Genomic DNA, 25335 nt, shown 5'->3' on the forward strand with positions numbered 1-25335 from the left:
AATAACAAAGGGAGCTTTGAATAATAATTAGCATAAACAATAAATAAACCGCAATTCATAAATGCATGCAACTGTTTTTAGTCTGCTGTAATAAAGTCTTTATATATATATATATATCAGGTCCTCCGAGAGAGAGAGAGAAAGAAAGAAAGAGAGAAAGAGAGAATTAGAATGTTGATGTCGGAGGTTTACATACACCTTAGCCAAATACATTTAAACTCAGATTTTCACAATTCCTGACATTTAATCCTAGTAAAAATTGCCTGTCTTAGGTCAGTTAGGATCAACACTTTATTTTAAGAATGTGAAATGTCAAAATAATAGTTGAGTGGCTCAGTTGGTAGAGCATGGTGTTTGAAATGCCAGGGTTGTGGGTTTGATTCCCACGGGGGACCAGTACGGAGAAAAAATGTATGAAATGTATGCATTCACTACTGCAAGTCGCTCTGGATAAGAGCATCTGCTAAATGACTAAAATGTAATGTAAATGTATCACATTCCCAGAGGGCAGAAGTTTACATACATTCAATTAGTATTTGGAAGCATTGCCTTTAAATTGTTTAACTTGAGTCAAATGTTTCGGGTAGCCTTCCACAAGCTTCCCACAATAAGTTGGGTGAATTTTGGCCCATTCCTCCTGACAGAGCTGGTGTAACTGAGTCAGGTTTGTAGGCCTCCTTGTTCGCACACGCTTTTTCAGTTCTGCCCACATATTTTCTATAGGAACTGAGGTCAGGCCTTTGTGATGGCCACTCCAATACCTTGACTTTGTTGTCCTTAAGCCATTTTGCCACACCTTTGGAAGTATGCTTGGGGTCATTGTCCATTTGGAAGACCCATTTGCGACCAAGCTTTAACTTCCTGACTGATGTCTTGAGATGTTGAATCAATATATCAACATAATTATCCTGCCTCATGATGCCATCTATTTTGTGAAGTGCACCAGACCCTCCTGCAGCAAAGCACCCCCACAACATGATGCTGCCAACCCCGTGCCTCGCGGTTGTGATGGTGTTCTTTGGCTTGCAAGCCTCCCCCTTTTTCCTCCAAACATAACAATGGTCATTATGGCCAAAAACAGTTCTAATTTTGTTTCATCAGACCAGAGGACATTTCTCCAAAAAGTACGATCTTTGTCCCCATGTGCAGTTGCAAACCGTAGTCTGGCTTTTTATGGCGGTTTTGGAGCGGTGGCTTCTTCCTTGCTGGGCGGCCTTTCAGGTTACATCGATATAGGACTCGTTTTACTGTGGATATAGACACTTTTGTACCTGTTTCTCCAGCATCTTCACAAGGTCCTTTGCTGTTGTTCTGGGATTGATTTGCACTTTTCGCACCAATGTACATTTATCTCTAAGAGACAGAACGTGTCTCCTTCCTGAGCGGTTTGACGGCTGCGTGGTCCCATGGTGTTTATACTTGCGTACTATTGTTTGTACAGATGAACATGGTACCTTCAGGCATTTGGAAATTGCTCCCAAGGATGAACCAGACTTGTGGAGGTCTACAATTTTTTTTCTGAGGTCTTGGCTGACTTTTGATTTTCCCATGATGTCAAGCAAAAGGCAAAGCAAAAGGCGCTGGGTTTGAAGGTAGGCCTTGAAATACATCCACAGGTACACAAATTATGTCAATTAGCCTATCAGAAGCTTCTAATGCCATGACATAATTTTCTGGAATTTTCCAAGTTGTTTAAAGGCACAGTCAACTTAGTGTATGTAAACTTCTGACCCACTGGAATTGTGATACAGTGAAATAATCTGTCTGTAAACAATTGTTGGAAAAATTACTTGTCATGCACAAAATAGATGTCCTAACTGACTTGCCAAAACTATAGTTTGTTAACAAGAAATGTGTGGAGTGGTTGAAAAACGTGTTTTAATGACTCTAACCTAAGTGTATGTAAACTTCTGACTTCAACTGTATATCTTTGTCAATTGTCATGATGCATTCTATCTTGGTCATTGGGCTCCTAAGCCAGGCATGTAGACATCTTAATGCACTGAAAGATCTCTCATAGCTGCTAACTGGAATAGTCAGCGCGGCCTGCATGATTGTCTTCAGTGATGGGAACATATCAGGGTCTAACAGTTTATACACACAGGACATGTCAGAAGTGGCATCTTTCCTTTTTGAGAGGTAATGTTTAGCAAGAACTACTTCCTCTGGCTTGAAAGGAATATGACGTTTGTCTCTCTCTATGTCCTCCTGTGTTCTGTCTCTGTCCTGTCTGCTCCTCTCTCTCACTCCCCTCTCTTCCTTGCTTTCTGAAATGTTGCTTTCCTAGATCTCCTATATTATTACAGAGACGGCATAGTATCAGTGCCGTAGCAATATGGAGTATTCTGAACAGACAAATATACAGAGGCAATATGGAGTATTCTGAACAGACAAATATACAGAGGCAATATGGAGTATTCTGAATGGACAAATATACAGAAGCAATATGGAGTATTCTGAACAGACAAATATACAGAGGCAATATGGAGTATTCTGACCAGACAAATATACAGAGGCAATATGCGTGCACACACATAATAGGCAAATAATGCATTGAGCTAAAGGTCAAATCTGGGATAATTTCTGTTTCTTAATGTTACTAGCAGTTCACTCAATCTTAAGCCCGATTAACATTCAACTGTCTTACCCTTCACTAACCACAATATCTGTGTTCTCTCTCTCTCTGTCGCTTTAGCAGCAAAATTGACATGCATGCAGCCATGGGGAAAAACAGATGAGGTTGGCTTAGGTAGTTGACAACATGTAAGCTATATTTCGTCTCCAATGTTTATTGCAAACAAATACATTTGCACAATAATCACTTGTTGTCTCAAATACATCGTTAGAGTTGTTGGTTAGCTGCTAGCGAATTTTTGCCATATTTGCATTGACATGAAATCAGTCAAAACACCTCAAAACAAGACATGGTATCAATGAGGAACCTGGGAGTAAACACCTTACCACAAGCATTTCGCTACACCCGCAATAACATCTGCTAAATATGTGTATGTGACAAATAACATGTGATTTTAACATTTTATTCGATAACATGATGAAACATGCTGAAATGAGCCACTTACAATTCCCCACATGTCAGTTTGTCATTCTTGTTATCAATCTGGCCATCCAGAATCACAACAGGCTGACTTCTGCCCCATGGAAGCTCACAAATCGTTTGTGACATTGTCAGCCAACCCATCTATGTAGCTACAGTGAGGGAAAAAAGTATTTGATCCCCTGCTGATTTTGTACGTTTGCCGACTGACAAAGAAATGATCAGTCTATCATTTTAATTGTAGGTTTATTTGAACAGTGAGAGACAGAATAACAACAACAAAAATCCAGAAAAACGCATGTCAAAAATGTTTTAAAATGATTTGCATTTTAATGAGGGAAATAAGTATTTGACCCCTCTGCAAAACATGACTTAGTACTTGGTGGCAAAACCCTTGTTGGCAATCACAGAGGTCAGATGTTTCTTGTAGTTGGCCACCAGGTTTGCACACATCTCAGGAGGGATTTTGTCCCACTCCTCTTTGCAGATCTTCTCCATGTCATTAAGGTTTCGAGGCTGACGTTTGGCAACTCGAACCTTCATCTCCCTCCACAGATTTTTTTTATGGGATTAAGGTCTGGAGACTGGCAAGGCCACTCCAGGACCATAATGTGCTTCTTCTTGAGCCACTCCTTTGTTGCCTTGGCCGTGTGTTTTGGGTCATTGTCATGCTGGAATACCCATCTACGACCCATTTTCAATGCCATGGCTGAGGGAAGGAGGTTCTCACCCAAGATTTGACGGTACATGGCCTCGTCCATCATCCCTTTGATGTGGTGAAGTTGTCCTGTCCCCTTAGCAGAAAAACACCCCCAAAGCATAATGTTTCCACCTCCATGTTTGACGGTGAGGATGGTGTTCTTGGGGTCATAGGCAGCATTCCTCCTCCTCCAAACACGGCGAGTTGAGTTGATGCCAAAGAGCTCCATTTTGGTCTCATCTGACCACAACACTTTCACCCAGTTGTCCTCTGAATCATTCAGATGTTCATTGGCAAACTTCAGACGGGCATGTATATGTGCTTTCTTGAGCAGGGGGACCTTGCGGGTGCTGCAGGATTTCAGTCCTTCACGGCGTAGTGTGTTACCAATTGTGTTCTTGGTGACTATGGTCCCAGCTGCCTTGAGATCATTGACAAGACCCCCCCCCCCCCCCCCCCCCCCCCGTGTAGTCCTGGGCTGATTCCTCACCGTTCTCATGATCATTGCAACTCCACGAGGTGAGATCCTGCATGGAGCCCCAGGCCGAGGTAGATTGACAGTTCTTTTGTGTTTCTTCCATTTGCGAATAATCGCACCAGCTGTTGTTACCTTCTCACCAAACTGCTTGGCGATGGTCTTGTAGCCCATTCCAGCCTTGTGTAGGTCTACAATCATGTCCCTGACATCCTTGGAGAGCTCTTTGGTCTTGGCCATGGTGGAGAGTTTGTAATCTGATTGATTGATTGCTTCTGTGGACAGGTGTCTTTTATACAGGTAACAAACTGAGATTAGGAGCACTCCCTTTAAGAGTGTGCTCCTAATCTCAGCTCGTTACCTGTATAAAAGACACCTGGGAGCCAGAAATCTTTCTGATTGAGAGGGGGTCAAATACTTATTTCCCTCATTAAAATGCAAATCAATTTATAACATTTTTGACATGCGTTTCTCAGGATTATTTTGTTGTTACTCTGTCTCTCACTGTTCAAATAAACCTACCATTAAAATGATAGACTGATCATTTCTTTGTCAGTGGGCAAATGTACAAAATCAGCAGGGGTTCAAATACTTTTTTCCCTCACTGTACTTGCTACATAATTGTATTGTAAACACACACAAAATCGATTCACTTACTCCTGCAAATACAACAACCGTCTCTGTGTTTGCTGAGCTGCATCTCTCGCCCTCTTCCTCAATAATAAATTCCATCTTATACAGTGGCTTGTGAAAGTATTCACCCCCTTTGGCATGTTTCCTATTTTGTTACCTTACAACCTGGAATTAAAATGTTTTTTTGGGGGGGGGGGGGGGGTTGTATCATTTGATTTACACAACATGCCTACCACTTTGAAGATGCAAAATATTTTTTATTGTGAAACAAACAAGAATTAAGACAAAATAACAGAACTTGAGCATGCATAACTATTCAACCCCCCGAAGTCAATACTTTATAGAGCCACCTTTTGCAGCAATTACAGCTGCAAGTCTCTTGGGGTATGTCTCTATAAGCTTGGCACATCTAGCCACTGGGATTTTTGCCCATTCTTCAAGGCAAAACTTCTCCATCTCCTTCAAGTTGGATTGGTTCTGCTGGTGGACAGCAATCCTTAAGTCATACCACAGATTCTCAATTGAATTGAGGTCTGGGCTTTGACTAGGCCATTCCAAGACATTTAAATGTTTCTCCTTAAACCACTTGAGTGTTGCTTTAGCAGTATGCTTAGGGTCATTGTCCTGCTGGAAGGTGAACTTCCGTCCCAATCTCTACTCTCTGGTAGACTGAAGCAGGTTTCCCTCAAGAATATCTCTGTATTTAGCACCATCCATCATTCCTTCAATTCTGACCAGTTTCCCAGTCCCTGCAGATGAAAAACATCCCCACAGCATGATGCTGCCACCACCATGCTTTACTGTGGGGTTGGTGTTCTCGGGGTGATGTGAGGTGTTGGGTTTGCGCCAGATATAACGTTTTCCTTGATGGCCAAAAAGCTCAATTCTATTCTCATCTGACCAGAGTATCTCCTTCCATATGTTTGGGGAGTCTCCCACCTGCCTTTTGGCGAACACCAAACGTGTTTGCTTATTTTTTTCTCTTCTGTAAAGCCCAGCTCTGTGGAGTGTACAGCTTAAAGTGGTGCTATGGACAGATACTCCAATCTCCGCTGTGAAGCTTTGCAGCTCCTTCAGGGTTACCTTTGGTCTCTTTGTTGCCTCTCTGATTAATGCCCTCCTTGCCTGGTCCGTGAATTTTGGTGGGCGGCCCTCTTGGCAGGTTTGTTGTGGTCCCATTTTCTTTCCATTTTTTAATAATGGATTTGATGGTGCACCGTGGGATGTTCAACGTTTCTGATATTGTTTTATAACCCAACCCTAATCTGTACTTCTCCACAACTTTGTCCTTGACCTGTTTGGAGAGCTCTTTGGTGTTCATGGTGCCACTTGCTTGGTGGTGCCCCTTGCTTAGTGGTGTTGCAGACTCTGGGGCTTTTCAGACAGGTGTATATATACTGAGATCATGTGACACTTAGATTGCACACAGGTGGACTTAATTTAACTAATTATGTGACTTCTGAAGGTAATTGGTTGCACCAGATCTCATTTAAGGGCTTCATAGCAAAGGGGGTGAATACATATGCATGCACCACATTTTTTTTTTTTTTTTAACAATTTTTTTTTTTTCATTTCACTTCACCAATTTTGTGTATGTCCATTACATGAAATTAAATTACAGGTTGTAATGCAACAAAATAGAAAAAATGCCAAGGGGGATGAATACTTTTTCAAGGCATTGTATAAATTGGAAAAAATGTTAACTCAGCTATCAAGCTTTGTTTTTTATACAGATACAGTAGCTAGCTACTGTAATTGAGCTGATGTTAACAAAAGTAGCTAACGTCATGTTAGCCTTAAATTAGGTAGCTAGCTTTATTAGCAATGTTTTTTGCATATTTGGACAGTACTTGGTTAGACAGTAATTGGTTAGTTAGTGATACTTGTCGGGTGGTGAACTGAGTTCCAGCAGTCGGATTCAGTGTCTAGATAGCTAATCAATTACTGTCAAAATCCTGCTCATAAAATGTACTAGATAGCTAATGTCAGCAGCACTGATAGCTAGACTGGGTAGTCCCTAACGTTAGTTAGTATTTTACCTTATCTGTCAGTGCAGCTTTTGAGTCAACTTGTTGAAATGTAAGTTACTCGAATCTGGCTTAGTGTGAGTTCAGTAACTCTGAATAACATCATCATGGGCTAACAAAATGTGCTATAGTAGTGGCAAGCTAATGAAGGTTACCAACGTCCTTCTCATCTTTGCACTCTCTCCCTCAGAGAATTAACATTTCTTTGGACGAATCAAAAATGACTTTGGAAAACCACTTTGACTCCACCTCCTAAAGTGCCACCGTACACAGAAATGCTGGTTTTAAGCAGCACTAAAAAGGCAGGGAAGGCCAGGGCTCATGATTGGAGTATTCATTGCAGTGTGTAATGCAGTGTAGCCTAGTTTGTTTTACATCAACCCAGCAGGGATTCAGTGCCCCGAAAGCCTGGGTCTGGTGATGTCAATGCTCTGGGAAACTTATTTATTTAGTGTTATACGAACGGGTGGGTCTAATCCTGGATGCTGATTGGTTAAAACCGCATTCCAACCGGTGTCTATTCCACAAGTTACCACAAGGCTATGACGTTGAAATGCCTATTTACTCTGTTCCATCTCAATGCGCAATCCACTGTCTCATCAACCCAGCCAGTCAATTTATCAACTTGATCTCCACTATAAAAAACATTTAGACATTATCTCCCATTTCTTTTAGACTAGCATTTGGTTTTTAACAGCGGAGATTTGTATAAACCTTGCTGTCTGTTTCTCTGACATTTGCAACATTGTTTCAATATTGAAATTCGATCTCCAGCTGTCCCATAATAATGAATGTGTCGGGAGTCGAGACGAGACAGACAGGCAGGCAGTGTTTCTCAGCCAGTCGAAATCATGAATCAGCTGGCATCATTTTTATTTATATATATACAAAGAAATGTCAATAGAAAACAGGTAAAATGAAACGAAATGTAGCTAGTTTGCAGTCTTTCCAGCTTCTGTTTTAAGTGATTGTGTTAGCTGTGTTGTTGGCTAGCTCCTCTGAACAACAGTGTTCTGATGTGAGAGCACATTTTCTATGCCAGGCGAAATCGTACATCATTAGTTCATTGTTACGGATGTATCCAAATAAATGTCACTAGAAAACAGCTTAAACAAATGCAAATGTAGCTACTTTGGCTGCACTGTTTGATGTGATAGTAAGTTATCCGTATTTGGCTAGCTAGCAAGCAAGGGATAAGAACGTTGCCATCCAGTATGGTAATGTAACATTTAGAATGAACGACTGGGTTGTGTCCATAGATACAGAACTAAGATAGTTAACAACTGGGTCGCGTCTCTGGCAACCGAACTGATAGAATGAACGACCAGCCGGCTTGGGTAGCAACCTTAGATTTGTGTGGTGACTATCTTGTGGAAGGATGAAATCGTATGAATAAATTCATCAAAATAATGTTTATTTGAATATTAAGTTTATTTTAATACAACGGTAACCCGTTGTATTAAAGTGATAATGCCCTTGAAGCCGGTTTTCGGGCCTAACAACACCCGTGCCAATATATCCTCCAAACACCTGCTTCTCTGGCAATATCACTTAATTGTTTACACTGTTCCAAATGTTCAGACAAAATTATAATATTGTAATCTAAGAGAAACTATTTGCACACATAATACTCACCTAACGCTTGCTATTATACCCGCCTTTTTCTGGATCTCCAGTAGTTTCCACAACTAAGTCAAATGTCTTCCACAGATCCCTTTCCCTCCTGAGCAACCAGTAAACATTCACCCGTTTCCAGTTTCTTTTTCTCCTCCTCCGCATCCATTTTGGTGTTGACATTAATATGTATGGAGTTTGTTATAACCATTTTATTGACTTCATTATGATAGGCTATAGCTCAGGCCATATTGTTCACATGCATGTGATGCTGACATGGTTCACGTAAAGAGAGCAAGGGTTTAGGAAATAGGGTATGTTTTTCCTCAACAAATTAGGGATATCGGTAACAGAAATGTTCAGTAAGAAACAAAATGGCTGAAATGATGTTGTAGCTTCAGCACGGACAACGCAATGAACATTTGCTGTGCTATGGTGCCTTTTTGCTGCAGTAGGGAGGAGAGCAAGACAACGTGCGCCAGTCACACAAGCACTCGCTGATTACATTTAAAAGCTCACAGCAAATGCCACTTTTGTGTTCATATATTTGTTATAGATACCAACATAGAGCACAACAATGGTGGTAGGGAACAAACAGGTTGTAAATGTCCTTTTAGAGTGTGGTTGCTTGGTTGGTTGGAGCTCCAGGCCCCTGATCACCTTAAAACGCTGGTCTCTGCTCCACTTCCTTTACTGTGTGTCTGGGTCTGTGCTTTTCTGTCACATTACCTACTTACCGATGCCACAGGGAGCCTATGGTCATTTTACAAATACACACACACACACACACACACACACACACACACACACACACACACACACACACACACACACACACACACACACACACACACACACACACACACACATTCTCTCATCCACACACACACACACGCATGCACACACACACGCATGCACGCACACACACACAGGCACATACACAATAAGAAGAGTCTGCTTTAATTGTGCATCTAACAGCCTTCTTACAAGACCATTAGGCAGTTCTAGTGCATGGTCACAATGTGATATTACAGCACTGCTTAACAGCTGTCTTGCTCTCTGCAGGGCCGGCTATGCTCTCCAGCACCAATGGTTTCAGCCCAAGGCAAGCATACTGAGTAGTCATGTTAGTGATGCTTCTGTTTTACGGCCCTGTACTTATAGTAGGGGAATAGAGGACAGGATCCAAACTGTATGAGCCAACATACGGTCGGATGTATAGTGTTTGATAAAATCAATAAAACTTAAATAAAATGTTGTTTTTTTAAAGTTTAGTGCCTGAAATCGGGGACTGTCAGCTAATGATGCCCTTGTTGAATGGGTTCTGACTGAATATATAGCAAAAATAATATATTTGAGGAGGTTGGCAATAGTGATATTGATTCAAAAGAAAACAGAGTGTTGTTGTTGTTTTGTAAGAAAGAGCAATAGCTTCAACACATTCTCCATTGCATTCAAGTATGACAAAAAAATTCATCATTGACCAAAAACAAATACAAAAAAAAAAATGTTCAGAGGAAATATTTATGCATACAGTGGATGCAAGGGATGTGGCTAGCTATGAGTATTGTCTTGTGAAGGTCCCGTTTCTTATTAGTTACAGCTGGCCAATCAATACTAAAGGAAGATTCTATACTCTCGCTGATAATACTTTACTCAATTGGAGGTTAACTGTATGTATGCCCAGGGTCACTCCTCCGCTGTCTTTCCTCCTCTCTCCTTATAGAACTGTCGACTCTCCCTCTATTTCTGTGCCCTTTCTCCATTGTCTTTCATGAGGGCTATTTTCATTCAACCCATTATAGTCTGCCGGCCTTCATTCTTCCTTCTAGAATTACATCTCAGGAAAAGCTTTGCAGTTTCTTTACCATGGATATGATTGGAGGTTTTCAATAAGAGCTAAGTAGAACGTAGGAAGCTCATCTCTTCTACAATCTTTAGTAGACTCTCTTTTGCAAAAGAAGACTATATTCGATTTTCTAATTTTAACATCAACTCAGGCGTCCAATAGGCTAAGTAGAAGGTTGTTTTTTAACAGTATGAAATGTGTGTTGTGTGAAAAATATAAACCATATAATTTCATTGTAAAGTTTCATTGTGGTATATGTTAAGTACGAGTAATACCTTCACTTTTTTTGGCAGACCTTAAGTAGGACAACTTTATATGTGTGATATCATGTCATGTTATTCAAGTATGAAACTCTTTAATGTACTGTGGTGAGTCATAGCTCAAACTATGGTTAATGTTCTGTTAATGCACTTACGCCTAGCGAAACCTTGATTTCTACTAATCAGTACTCAGATGTGACAATAATAATTATAATCATGTTAATTATTACATTTTGATAGTTTCATTTGATCATATAGTCTTCTCTCATGCTCATCATTAACATGCACATCCTAAAGTGAGGTCACGAGGCGCAATATTTCCCCTGGCATTATGTACTGTAGGTTGAACCAACCTCTGTTTTCCCCTGCATTTTGTTTTAATTGAAGATATTGGTAAGAGGCTCTGAATATTGATTTCAGGGGGTGTTAATAAGGGGTGTGTTTATCTGTAAGACTAAAGACTGACATGTTGTCACCCCTATCTGTGGTGTTTGCATTAAGTCTTAGACCATGTCTCCATTTGTTTAAACAGATCGATACGGTACTTAAACTATAGCCACACAATCAATGTTCTCTTTATTAGAATATATACTGTAGCATCACAGCACTGTAAAGACTTTCAATATTCCATAGATGAAAACAGTATGCCATCGCTAAAGGACAGTAAATATTGGTTTACCAGCCTAAGGAGCTATAGATTGCTGTTGTAGTTAAAGGTGCAATATGCAGAAATCACTCCGCCATTTCCTGGTTGTTAAAATTCGAATAGTTTGCCTAATTTTAGTGTATGTGAAGCACATAGAACTATCGCTTCTTAGACTTGCTTTCAATGAGAATGACAGATCTAGAACTCACATTCTATGTGACTTTGGTCGGGTCGCCAAAAAGTTACATATTGCAGCTTTGTATATCTTTAGACTGCATCAGTTGTAACCATTTATAAGTCATCCATTTTGTTCTCAAACTCTTAATGAATGGATAAGTTTGGACTATGCTGCTTTCTATTGGCGTTCTCTGTTTGCTATTAGTTGAAGAAAAACTTCCACTCCATCATATCTTCTGGACCCTATTACCTTTATAGTGCAATACTTTTGACCAGACCTCTATGTAGTGGGTTTGGCTGGGCAAAACAAGCGCCCAACTGCATATAGGAAATAGGGTGCTATTTCAGAATCACCACTAAATTATGTGTGAGGGGATTTTGGCATGTCATTGGTGACAGCAGTCCATTCAGAGATGAGTTGTGATGGGTATCAGGTAGCTGAGATGTGATGGGTATCAGGTAGCTGAGATGTGATGGGTATCAGGTAGCTGAGATGTGATGGGTATCAGGTAGCTGAGATGTGATGGGTATCAGGTAGCTGAGATGTGATGGGTATCGGGTAGCTGAGATGTGATGGGTATCAGGTAGCTGAGATGTGATGGGTATCAGGTAGCTGAGATGTGATGGGTATCAGCTAGCTGAGTTGTGATGGTTATCAGGTAGCTGAGTTGTGATGGTTAACAAGTAGCTGAGTTGTGATGGTTATCAAGGAGGCTGAGATGTGATGGGTATCGGGTAGCTGAGATGTGATGGGTATCAGGTAGCTGAGATGTGATGGTTAACAGGTAGCTGAGATGTGATGGTTATCAAGGAGGCTGAGTTGTGATGGGTATCAGGTAGCTGAGATGTGATGGGTATCAGGTAGCTGAGATGTGATGGGTATCAGGTAGCTGAGATGTGATGGTATCAGGTAGCTGAGATGTGATGGTTATCAGGTAGCTGAGATGTGATGGGTATCAGGTAGCTGAGATGTGAGGATTATTGGCTAGCTGAGATGTGAGGGTATCGGGTAGCTGAGATGTGATGGTTATCGGGTAGCTGAGATGTGATGGTTATCGGGTAGCTGAGATGTGATGGTTATCAGGTAGATGAGATGTGATGGTATCAGGTAGCTGAGATGTGATGGGTATCAGGTAGCTGAGATGTGATGGGTATCAGGTAGCTGAGATGTGATGGGTATCAGCTAGCTGAGTTGTGATGGTTATCAGGTAGCTGAGTTGTGATGGTTATCAAGGAGGCTGAGATGTGATGGGTATCGGGTAGCTGAGATGTGATGGGTATCGGGTAGCTGAGATGTGATGGGTATCGGGTAGCTGAGTTGTGATGGGTATCGGGTAGCTGAGATGTGATGGTTATCGGGTAGCTGAGATGTGATGGTTATCGGGTAGCTGAGATGTGATGGTTATCGGGTAGCTGAGATGTGATGGTTATCAGCTAGCTGAGATGTGATGGGTATCAGCTAGCTGAGATGTGATGGGTATCAGGTAGCTGAGATGTGATGGGTATCAGGTAGCTGAGTTGTGATGGGTATCGGGTAGCTGAGTTGTGATGGTTAACAGGTAGCTGAGTTGTGATGGGTATCGGGTAGCTGAGATGTGAGGGGTATCGGGTAGCTGAGATGTGATGGGTATCGGGTAGCTGAGATGTGATGGTTATCAGGTAGCTGAGTTGTGATGGTTATCGGGTAGCTGAGTTTTAATGGTTATCAGGTAGCTGAGTTGTGATGGTTATCAGCTAGCTGAGTTGTGATGGGTATCAGCTAGCTTGCAGTAGAGACAGATTAACAGTGTTGTGACCTGGAGTGGAGGTCAACCAGCCACTCTAGGTGCACATTAGTCCTCTTGCTGCTTGGGTCAAATGGTATCCTGCTATAGTGCGTATGTGTGTTTGTGTGTGTGTGTTTGTGCATTTATGGGTTCATGTGTGCGTACATGTATGTGTGTGTCTTTCCATAGCATCTGCTGTTGATGATTGATGAACCACAGTGTGGACTGCTGTTGCGTTGTGTAATGACTTACATCCTGAACACATAGAGCATGTACAGCTCTCTCTGACCCAGCCATCTCCCTATACCTATAGCCTAGGCCCAGGGGAAGCCATCTGTCTGAGCCTGGCCTATAGTCAGCTGTGAGGCTCAGGCCTCTGCTGGCCAGAGTGCTGTCCATGTTTACCAGATGTACCGTCCGTCCCCCAAGGTAAACTACCCATCTGGCAGCACTGAGCCTCAGCAGACAGACTGGCCCATGGCCCAAAGCATGCTGGAAAATGGAGTCAAACACATTGGCCCAAGGCCCAAAGCATGCTGGATGATGAAGTCAAATAAACTGGCCGTGGGCCCAAAGCTTCGTAGATCAACGTGTGTGTGTGTATATTGTGCTGTGACTGTCTGTAGAGGACAATGGACAAACAGTAAGTATGGATAAATATCCACATTTTAGAGTGCAATCACATCATGCAAATGAATGAGCTCAACAACAAAAAAATACACATTATTGCATATGCTATTAAAGGGAAAGGAAAGGGAAAGGGGGAGACCTAGTCAGTTGAACAACTGAATGCATTCAACTGAAATGTGTCTTCCGCATTTAACCCAACCCCTCTGAATCAGAGAGGTGCGGGGGGCTGCCTTAATCCATATCCATGTATTCGGCCCTGTTGAGTAAGCTAATCTTCCTTCATATTTTATCTCAGTTAATCTGTAAACATTTCCATTGACTTAAACCAGATGCAGAGAAGATTTCTGATCAATACCTTTGTATTGTAATCTCCTTATGTAATCAATGAAACTGTGTATGTTTAGTAGCAATATGTAGTTTAATGGGAACTAATGAATTTTGTATTTCAAGCAGTCAGGGCTTAAGGCTATTCTTCATACGCAGGTTCAGAGTGGACATACTGTACCCATGACCCTGTGGCCAATAGAAACGAGGCTAAAATAGAGGTTGTAAAATGTCACCTGTAACTACTATAATTATTCATTATAATCCACATAATTATTCACATTTCCTGTTGCTGCAGGATTATTTTCCTGTTGTAGCAAACTGGCTCAAGTTAAGATCCTACTTCTGGCCAGTGCGCAAAGAACGCTTCCTACAGAAATTATATGATAATGTTCTACTCTAATCCAAGCTAGGATCAAATGGCTTTTAATGTGCAATTCAAAACACCCCAGGTCATTCAACATTTTGATTTTGTTTCTTTTTTTTTCTCTACACCAAGTGCCTTACGGGAACCATATAGGCATATTTTCCCCCTACACAACGATATGTTTAAACCTGTCTGTAGGGAGGAAGTACATTCATGTCCAAAGGGCAAACTTATTGGTAGCGAAACCTTATTTTCTACATATCGACCCCGGAGGGCCTCGGCCCACAAAATGCAAAAACCCTGGGCAAGACAGATCTGCTGTCATGTCTTACAGTAGAAATCAGCCAATCAATGTCACTTTCCGCCGCCGGGTCCTGAATGAACCTAATTCCGCTCATCGTGGCTAAATGGTGAAAACCTGGAGGTTCATCAATCATCAATCCAAGCAGCGCTCTGTGCTTAATAGTCTGGTCTTTATTCACTGAATAGCCACTGCATTTATCTATCTGGGGGAGCCAAGTGGAAATCCCTTCTACTATGAGAGAGAGAGAGAGAGAGAGACAGAGAGAGAGAGAGAGAGAGAAATCGCTGTGTTCTGTCTCTCACATTCTAATTCCCAAATGGGGGCTGTCTGCTACTTTTTTAAATTGAAGATCGCTGGAAGGTGGATTACCAGTATCTCCTCTCCCCACTTTAGAATCCATTTTGATCGGTCAGTTTTGTAGAAAGCTATGCTGTGCCTGAATGTGAAGTCAATATTTCCCAAATCTGATATTAATATCTGCTGATGTGTCTCTTTGCCTGTTTAGAGAAATGTTTAATTGTCTCAAGTACTACCGTGACTCCTGTAACAACAGCCTCTAAATGTATGACAAACCAGGTATTGAAACGTATCTCCTCTTCTCTCTTTGTTTCAGGTGACAAGTGTACATGCTTCCAAGGGAGACCTCCTCAAGTCGAGCAGCCCCAAGTCGACGTTAAAACACATATGGACAGAAAGCGGCAAGGACCTGTCAATCAGCAGGTTGCTGTCACAGACTCTCCATGGCAAAGAGAACACCACAGCCCTGGACCTGCGCTACGACACCCCGGAGCCCTACTCCGAGCAGGACCTCTGGGACTGGCTGAGGAACTCCACCGACCTCCAGGATTCTAGACCTAGAGCCAAACGGCGGCCTATGGTCAAGACGGGCAAGTTCAAGAAGATGTTTGGCTGGGGAGACTTCCACTCCAACATCAAGACAGTCAAGCTCAACCTCCTCATCACCGGGAAGATTGTGGACCACGGCAACGGAACCTTCAGCGTCTACTTCAGACACAACTCCACAGGCCAGGGCAACGTGTCTGTGAGTCTCGTCCCGCCAACAAAGATCGTGGAGTTCGACGTGGCAGCCCAGCAGTCCGTGATTGACGCCAAGGACTCCAAGTCCTTCAACTGCCGCATCGAGTACGAGAAAGTGGAGAAGGGCGCCAGGAACACGCTGTGTAACTTCGACCCGTCCAAGACATGTTACCAGGAGCAGACTCAGAGCCACGTCTCCTGGCTCTGTTCCAAGCCATTTAAAGTAATCTGCATCTACATCTCCTTCTACAGCACTGACTACAAGCTGGTGCAGAAAGTCTGTCCGGACTACAACTACCACAGTGAAACTCCCTACTTCCCCTCTGGCTGACCACTCCCACAACAACAACCCCAATGTGGAGCAGAAAGTTACTTAGTGGGGCTTCTTCTTTTTCCCCACCCAGAGAAATATATGTTAGCTGTAATGTTCTGAACATAAAAGAATGTGTAAAATGAATTAATTACCTATTTATGAAATGAAGTCTTTTGATGACAATACAGAAAGTAAAGATTTATGGGGCAGTAATTTTTTTCTTTCAAATGTTGTACAAAACCATTATTATTTTTATAATTATAATTATTATGTTATTAGTATACAAATACTATGACTAAACAAATAATATTGATTATAATCCATTTGTTTTATTGTTTTCATACCTTTATTCCATCAATGATTTCATAGATGCATAACGTGTACATATTTGAGGTTGATAGTTCCATTTGTAACTAAGTAAAATCAAAATTTCATCTAAGTCTTATTAGTTTGTAACAACTTTTTTATGTTAATTTGCTTGGTCCAGTTTGTTCCTAAATGCTTAGATTTTCTCCTTTTAGTATTTCTTACTTACTTTGCCCCTTAGGGCCAACTTTCTGTATGAAAGTTCACTTTTGTGAGCTACCAATTGGACTGCAACATACAGGATCCTGTGTTTTGTTTGCACCTGCAATACTCTTCATTCAAAGCAGTTCAATTCCGCTCTCTCAGAAATAACAGTCCAGCCTCTTATCCTTGAAGGCCTTCAAGATCCCCACACATTTCCAAACCCTTCGACCCCAGAGGCGAGAGAGCTGAAGAAGAGGAGTGTGTCGGTGTGCAATCGAAGCATCAGGTGGAGATGGTCTCATCAGCCTGACGGACTTAGCATTGAGCAGGCTTCTCCCGCAGGCATGTTTTATAAAAAAAATAAAATAAAGCATTTTACATGTTCAGAAATGATGCTGTTCATTCTTCAGCTTGTTTGGAGTGTCCCTGTATAAATCTTGGCTCAGATTATTATTAGAAAATCACAGCCTTATTAGGTTTATTGTTAATATTCAGTTATGATTGACTTGGGGCTTTGCTCATTGTCATTGACTTAATAAAACATGTAATGTAATGAATTTTATGTCTTAGAGAGCCTAATTTGTATGAATGGTTTGTATTGTACATAGTTTATCCCGAATTGAGCTGTGTCTGTATATGCCCCATAAAGCTGTCTCCCTCTTCCCACAAACTCTCTCTCTTTCTCGCTCGCTCACTCACTCACTCACTCACTCACTCACTCTCTCACTCTCTCACTCTCTCACTCTCCCTTTCTCTCTGCCATTAATAGTCATTATTGGTTCCTCAAACAAAGAGACTGATGTTGCTGATGTAGACGTGAATCCTTGAAAACAGCTACCCTATACATACGCTGTAGAACTGTCTAAATATATTATACGTACTCATCAACTGTATGACTAAAACATTTATTTATGGGGGAACGATGGGACAGAGGTGTACATATGAATAAAAACACTAAGTTTTATCAGTTTAATGTTCTTGAGTGTGATTTCTTTATATGCATGTCTCAATGATGACAATGATGGTAGGATTTCAAGGTCAATAGATATTAAGGATATCTCAATTGCCAGACATTTAAGCATGTACAGTAATTATTCTCAACATAATTGAGTCTTCCAACATGTTGTACCTAATAGTGCATAGTATACATTTAATCGATTTCCTCAGTATTCACAAATCTCACTCCAAAGATACAGATCAAACTGAGCTCCATGCTTTTCTTAGCGCATCATAATGTCACATAATCTCTAACATTTTAATAAGATATATAAAAATAAATGTTATCCTGATCTACCATTCCTTATAGAGCCTATAAATTCCGGAACTTCTTAGAATTAGGCCTTGGATCTTCCTGATCAAGACAAGAACCAAACTTTTTCCAACTTCATCAAAGCAAAACTGATCACACCATTCATCCAAATTCACACCAAGACCAATCAGAAGACCATACAATACATATATAGTAAGCTCTATACTTCCTGAATTTAAGCTTCAATTCTTCCCAGAGTCCCTCTGATCTCTGATACCATGTTTTCCTTATAGTCTACAGAGAGAAGTTGTGCATGGAAGCCAAGTTGTGTTCCAGTCCCTGTGAGAGAGATTGAGGAGATTGTGAGTGAGTGCCGTTTGGAGTCAATAGCAGATAGCAGCGTCTGTTGTGGGACTCCTCAGTGCAGTGGCACCTGCCATGGAAGCCTCGTAGTCGGCAGTTAGGATCAGCACTCGGCTTTACAGCGATTAGAACCCTCTGGAGGAGAAATCCGCTCCTCGCTGCGTTTATCTGGCTCACAATTTATCAGTAATTAAAGTGTGTGCCAGGTTTGTGTGTTCATCGGCTGTCTGCAGGGTGCTTTTACAGCCGGCCTCATTAAGGAGTAGGCCTCCTAAAGTTTAGTCCTGAATTATTCACTTTTAACAAGTCTACAGGGATGTACTCTAATGTGTGATATTTGGCATATGTTTTGAACGTATACACTCAAACACACTGTATTACAGACAAATTGCTCCACAAGGAATAGTGTGTCTACATATGTATGTATACAGCCAATATCTTTATCGGCAAGATAAGATTCTGGTTGAATTTATCTGACCAGCCTAATCGAGACAATATTAAAGGGAAATGTCACCTCTGCTCTATTTCACTATATATGTCCATTTAATATGTTATTAACATATATGTCATACAAATTTAGAATTTTTGTATGACATATATGAGCGTTTCTGTATCTCTGGGGTAGAAAGAGGCAATCAAGATACTTTGTAAGCAAACAACAATATCCAGAATTCATAGCGATTTCAGGACGTGGAGGACCGTCCCATGGAGGTGTGAGAAATCAAAATGTCTGTAGTCAGAGGATTTCGAAACGGAACCGAATTCTCGACTGATGAGGTTGCCATGTCATCAAACGTTGAAAAGTGATCCTATTCTATCGATTTTCCCTTTCACTTCAAAGAGCATGCTATCCGATCAGCCAACATCAGCGCAGCAGAAAACAGGTCTGAGGAAACGTAGCTAACATTATCAGGGCAGCAGGTAGCCTGGCGAGTAGGAGCGTTGGGCCTGTAGCCGAAAGTATGCTGGGTCAAATCCCCGAGCTGATGTAACAGTGTAGGTTCCGTCCCTCTCTTCGCCCCAACCCAGGCTCGAACCAGGGACCCTTGCGCACATCAACAACTGACACCTCAAGGGGAACAACCACTTCAGGTCTCAGAGCGAGTGACGTCACTGATTGAAACGCTATTAGCGCGCACCACCGCTAACTAACTAGCCATTTCACATCGGTTACACTCACCCCCCCTTTGACCTCCTCCTTTTCCGCAGCAACCAATGATCCGGGTCACGGCACCAATGTAACAGTGTAGGTTCCGTCCCTCTCTTCGCCCCAACCCGGGCTCGAACCAGGGACCCTTGCACACATCAACAACTGACACCTCACGAAGCATCGTTACCCATAGCGCGACAAAAGCCGCGGCCCTTGCAACACAAGGGGAACAACCACTTCAGGTCTCAGAGCGAGTGACGTCACTGATTGAAACGCTATTAGCGCGCACCACCGCTAACTAACTAGCCATTTCACATCGGTTACACTGACAAGGCAAAAATCTGTCTTTCTGGGCAAGGCAATTAACCCACTGTTCCCGACATGGATATTGATTAAGGCAGCCCCCTGCACCGCTCTGATTCAGAGGGGTTGGGTTAAATACGGAAGACACATTTCAGTTGAATGCATTCAGTTGTACAACTGACTAGCAATCCCCCTTTCACAAACTAGCTAGCGAAATACATTTCTTTATCAAAATCTAGCTAGCTAGCTTTTATAATACGCTGGCTAAACATTCCAAAGCATATCAATGTAATTAGGCAACTGCTATCTGGCGTTGTGATTGGTAACTTTGCAAGCAAGCCTAGTTAGGTTACATTAGCTAACTGTTAGCTAACTAGCTAACTAACTACCGCAGAGACTAACGTGACTGTGTTCTATTTAGAGTCCAATCCCATCAACATCTGCAGAGGCATCAATATCAAGCTTAGCATGAGGAACTCGTGTAAGTCACCAAAAATCTAATACATCTTTCCATGACTCCAAGATGAGCAAATAAACAGTGGAGCTAAACATGGTCCGTGTCTTCTGTGTTTACAAGTAGGCTACAACCTCTACTGTAGTTTTCTCTGTATTATGGAGTCTTAGTTGATTGGGCATGCAAGGCTTGAATTCTAAATTTGAGAAAATGAGGTATTAGTAAGGAGGGGATGGTGTGGGTAACTGATTGGTGTCTGTTGGGGGTCAGCATAGTGTGTGAAGGTTAGCATGCATGATCTTTTGACGAGGGGGTGGGTGGATATAGTATGTTGTTTGAGTGTGCATTGATGGGGGCTAAGTAGTAAAATGTTGGCTAATCAATGACTACTGTGTCCTACAGACTAATCCTACTGATGATGACGATGACCTGGACACCAGCTTTAGTGGTACAGAGCCTGTAGACCCCTCTTGAGAAAACAAAATAACCAATGCACTAAACTGTCTACAAGACAACTGCTCCTCAAACTTTCCACACCCTTGCAGTCAGTTCCTTGGCCTGGAACTTGCCTGGACAGGGATTGTTAGTATACTCTTCTAGCCTATTTCCTCCATTGGTGGCAGTGCTTGTCCACTCAACAGCACAACTGTAGGTGCTCATACACATCTTCTGCAAGAAGTCAAAGCAGTGGGTGGTGAAGAAAGTGTATGAGAAGCTTGTCCACCTGGCTGTGGAGTGCAGAATGGACCAGACAGTTGTCTACGAGGAGACAAAATCTCAGCCCCCCAAATCCAACATCCCTGTCAACATCGCCACAGCGCCAAAGCTTACTAAACCAGCTGCCATTACCCAACACAAGAAGAGGTTCACCAGCTGAAGAACATTCTGGAACTTGCCTAGAACATTCAACCAACACAACATCCATATTCAGTTAGACTGGTTTTACATTTACATTTACGTCATTTAGCAGACGCTCTTATCCAGAGCGACTTACAAATTGGTGCATTCACCATATGATATCCAGTGGAACAACCACTTTACAATAGTACATCTATATCTTTTTTGGGGGGGAGGGTAGGAGGGGAGGGTTAGAAGGATTACTTAATCCTATCCCAGGTATTCCTTAAAGAGGTGGGGTTTCAGGTGTCTCCGGAAGGTGGTGATTGACTCCGCTGTCCTGGCGTCGTGAGGGAGCTTGTTCCACCATTGGGGTGCCAGAGCAGCGAACAGTTTTGACTGGGCTGAGCGGGAACTGTGCTTCCGCAGAGGTAGGGAGGCGAGCAGGCCAGAGGTGGATGAACGCAGTGCCCTTCTTTGGGTGTAGGGACTGATCAGAGCCTGAAGGTACGGAGGTGCCGTTCCCCTCACAGCTCCGTAGGCAAGCACCATGTTCTTGTAGCAGATGTGAGCTTCAACTGGAAGCCAGTGGAGTGTGCGGAGGAGCGGGGTGACGTGAGAGAACTTGGGAAGGTTGAACACCAGACGGGTTGCGGCATTCTGGATGAGTTGTAGGGGTTTAATGGCACAGGAGCCCCGCCAACAGCGAGTTGCAGTAATCCAGACGGGAGATGACAAGTGCCTGGATTAGGACCTGCGCCGCTTCCTGTGTGAGGCAGGGTCGTACTCTGCGAATGTTGTAGAGCATGTACCTACAGGATCGGGTCACCGCCTTGATGTTAGCGGAGAACAACAGGGTGTTGTCCAGGGTCACGCCAAGGCTCTTAGCACTCTGGGAGGAGGACACAATGGAGTTGTCAACCGTGATGGCGAGATCATGGAACGGGCAGTCCTTCCCCGGGAGGAAGAGCTGCTCCGTCTTGCCGAGGTTCAGCTTGAGGTGGTGATCCGTCATCCACACTGATTTGTCTGCCAGACATGCAGAGATGCGATTCGCCACCTGGTTATCAGAAGGGGGAAAGGAGAAGATTAATTGTGTGTCGTCTGCGTAGCAATGATAGGAGAGACCATGTGAGGATATGACAGATCCAAGTGACTTGGTGTATAGCGAGAATAGGAGAGGGCCTAGAACTGAGCCCTGGGGGACACCAGTGGTGAGAGCACGTGGTGCGGAGACGGATTCTCGCCCCGCCACCTGGTAGGAGCGACCTGTCAGGTAGGACGCAATCCAAGAGTGAGCCGCGCCGGAGATGCCCAACTCGAAGAGGGTGGAGAGGAGGATCTGATGGTTCACAGTATCAAAAGCAGCAGATAGGTCTTGAAGAATGAGAGCAGAGGAGAGAGAGTTAGCTTTAGCAGTGCAGAGGGCCTCCGTGACACAGAGAAGAGCAGTCTCAGTTGAATGACCAGTCTTGAAACAGGTTTCAGTCAGGACTGATTTGGATCAAGAAGGTCATTCTGAGAGAGATAGCAAGAGAGCTGGCCAAGGACGGTACGCTCAAGAGTTTTGGAGAGAAAAGAAAGAAGGGATACTGGTCTGTAGTTGTTGACATCGGAGGGATCGAGTGTAGGTTTTTTGAGAAGGGGTGCAACTCTCGCTCTCTTGAAGACGGAAGGGACGTAGCCAGCGGTCAAGGATGAGTTGATGAGCGAGGTGAGGTAAGGGAGAAGGTCTCCCGAAATGGTCTGGAGAAGAGAGGAGGGGATAGGGTCAAGCGGGCAACTGTTATATATAATATAATATAGAATGCCTAGTATGCTTACATCTGCATTGTGGTATACAGTGCATTCGGAAAGTATTCAGACCCCTTGACTTTTTCCACATTTTGTTACGTTACAGCCTCATTCTAAAATGTATTTGAAAAAAAAAGTATTCAGACCCTTTACTCAGTACTTTGTTGAAGCACCTTTGGCAGCAATTACAGCCTCAAGTCTTCTTGGGTATAACGCTACAAGCTTGGTACACCTGTATTTGGGGAGTTTCTCCCGTTCTTCTCTGCAGATCAATCAATCAAATGTATTCATGAAGCCCATTTTACATCAGCAGATGTAACAAAGTGCTGTACAGAAACCCAGCCTAAAACCCCAAACAGCAAGCAATGCAGATGTAGAAGCACGGTGGCTAGGAAAAATTCTCTAGAAAGGCAGAAACCTAGGAAGAAACCTAACTTTTTACTGTATCCAACTAACATCACTGCACCATATTCCAGAAAAGGCTTGACCAGTGTACTGTATACTATAACCAGATTTTCAGTGGGTAGGCCATTTCTGACAAGTCAAAAAGTGCAGGCATTTTGCAGCCTTCCTCACTCACTGACTGCTCCACATGTGTGTCACCACTGAGGTTAGTCTAGATGAAAACCAAGATACTTGGTTGTTGTTACCACTGGTACTTCCTGTCCTCTTAGGATTAGTGGTGTAGGTTGTGGATGGTCTCTAAAACATTTCCACAGACTTTTTCCCATTCAGGAGCATGTTGTTGGATGTAGCCCACTCTTCCAGCTGCTTTGCCTCCAAGCCCATTGAAATGCCCTCTTGGATGCTGGTTAATGGTATGGCTCGGGAAAGCCCTACATCATCTGCATACCCAGTGTCCAGTGTGTCAATGAAGACAACTTTTCGGGTGGACATGTGAAGGTGAAACCACGCCCCCTTGTGGCACACCAGAGGTGACCTCTGACCCAGGGCTAAATGTACCATTTGTCATCACCCTCTGCCTTCTTCCAGTGGTGTAGCTGTGGAACCAGGCTAGTAACCTTGGACACAGTTTAATGTCAGACAGATGTTGCAGGAGCTTTGCGTGATCTACTCGATCAAAGGCTTTGGACATATCAGCAAGTAACACCCTCCCCATTGTTGGTTTTCTGGAGTCTGTGGCTGTCAGCCAGGAGTGTGTGGCTTTCACAAGGCCAGTAGTAGTGCTGGACTTTGGAAGGTAGGCATACTAATTTGTGCACTCAGATGAAACTTTTGGATTGAAGTGGCCATTGAAGCTAATTATTTAGCAGTCTCAGGTAGACAGTACATGGTAACATAGCTCCCGTGAACCTGTAAACTAGCACCACTCCCATTTTGAAAAGCCTGCCTTCGAGTCTGGGGAAAAGGAAGTATGGCTCCCATCAGGCTGTAGTCTTTACAAAGCTAGGGAAAATGAGTCAACCTAGATATCCTGCAATGTCCTGACAGATAGGAACACCGTTGAGACATGTTCAATAGCTCTAATGAACAAGGACCGTCATATCTACTCACGTGATCACCTGATTGTGCAATCTGCGAAACATAAAGACCACAATAATTGCTTCAATACATTAATTCATTCATTTTTAGATCAGACAGCAGACTCAATCAACCAATGATGTCATTGGTTGAACTCTCCCAATGCTAAAATGACAAAATACAGCTATAATGCATAGTTATGTCTGAAATACCCTCTCATAATTCTGTAGGGAGACTGGAAAAACACACCAAATAGTGTCTAGCGGTGAAGGTTCCCTTTAACGTGACCATTACAGTGAGGGAAAAAAGTATTTGATCCCCTGCTGATTTTGTATGTTTGCCCACTGACAAAGAAATGATCATTCTATAATTTTAATGGTAGGTTTTTTTGAACAGTGAGAGACAGAATAACAACAAAAGAATCCAGAAAAATGCATGTCAAAAATGTTATAAAATTATTTGCATTTTAACCTCCCTGGGCAAGGTGGGACGTTTCTCAAACATATGACTATTTTACACCATTTTAAAGACAAGACTCTCGTTAATCTAACCACATTGGCCGATTTCAAAAAGGCTTTACAGCGAAAGCAAAACATTAGATTATGTCAGGAGAGTACCCTGCCAAAAATAATCACACAGCCATTTTCAAAGCAAGCATATATGTGTAACGAAATATGTCATACTCGTTGCTGAAAATGTCATACTGGATAGAGGACCAAGGCGCAGCGGGATTGTGGATACTCATTTTCTTTTAATGGTAAAAGGCAAAGCATCCACCGGAAAACAAAACAAGAAATGATACTCACAACATGGACAGTCTCACAGGCTATGCAAACACAGTGCAAGAACAATTACCCACGAAACACAAAGGAAACATAGGCAACTTATGTGTGACTCCCAATCAACCACAACCCTCTACAGCTGTGCCTGATTGGAAGTCACATGGCCAAAATCAATGAAACAATAAAAACACACACTCCCTACTGCCACGTCCTGACCCAACTACCCTCTCTAC

At 42.6% G+C, this 25335-nt stretch overlaps 1 protein-coding gene across 1 annotated transcript in view; it reads left to right on the forward strand.

Annotated features, from left to right (window-relative positions):
- Positions 1-17655, forward strand: part of LOC115175663 (neurexophilin-1-like) — a 48779-nt gene extending 31124 nt beyond the window's left edge. The window contains exon 2 of the mRNA XM_029735074.1: positions 15441-17655. Coding sequence (XP_029590934.1) covers positions 15441-16196 — 756 coding nt within the window. The 3' untranslated portion in view covers positions 16197-17655. The remainder of the gene's footprint in view (positions 1-15440) is intronic.
- The last annotated feature ends 7680 nt before the right edge of the window (positions 17656-25335 follow it).

This window comes from Salmo trutta, chromosome 36 (genome assembly GCF_901001165.1).
Source record: "Salmo trutta chromosome 36, fSalTru1.1, whole genome shotgun sequence".
Classification (NCBI taxonomy): domain Eukaryota; kingdom Metazoa; phylum Chordata; class Actinopteri; order Salmoniformes; family Salmonidae; genus Salmo; species Salmo trutta.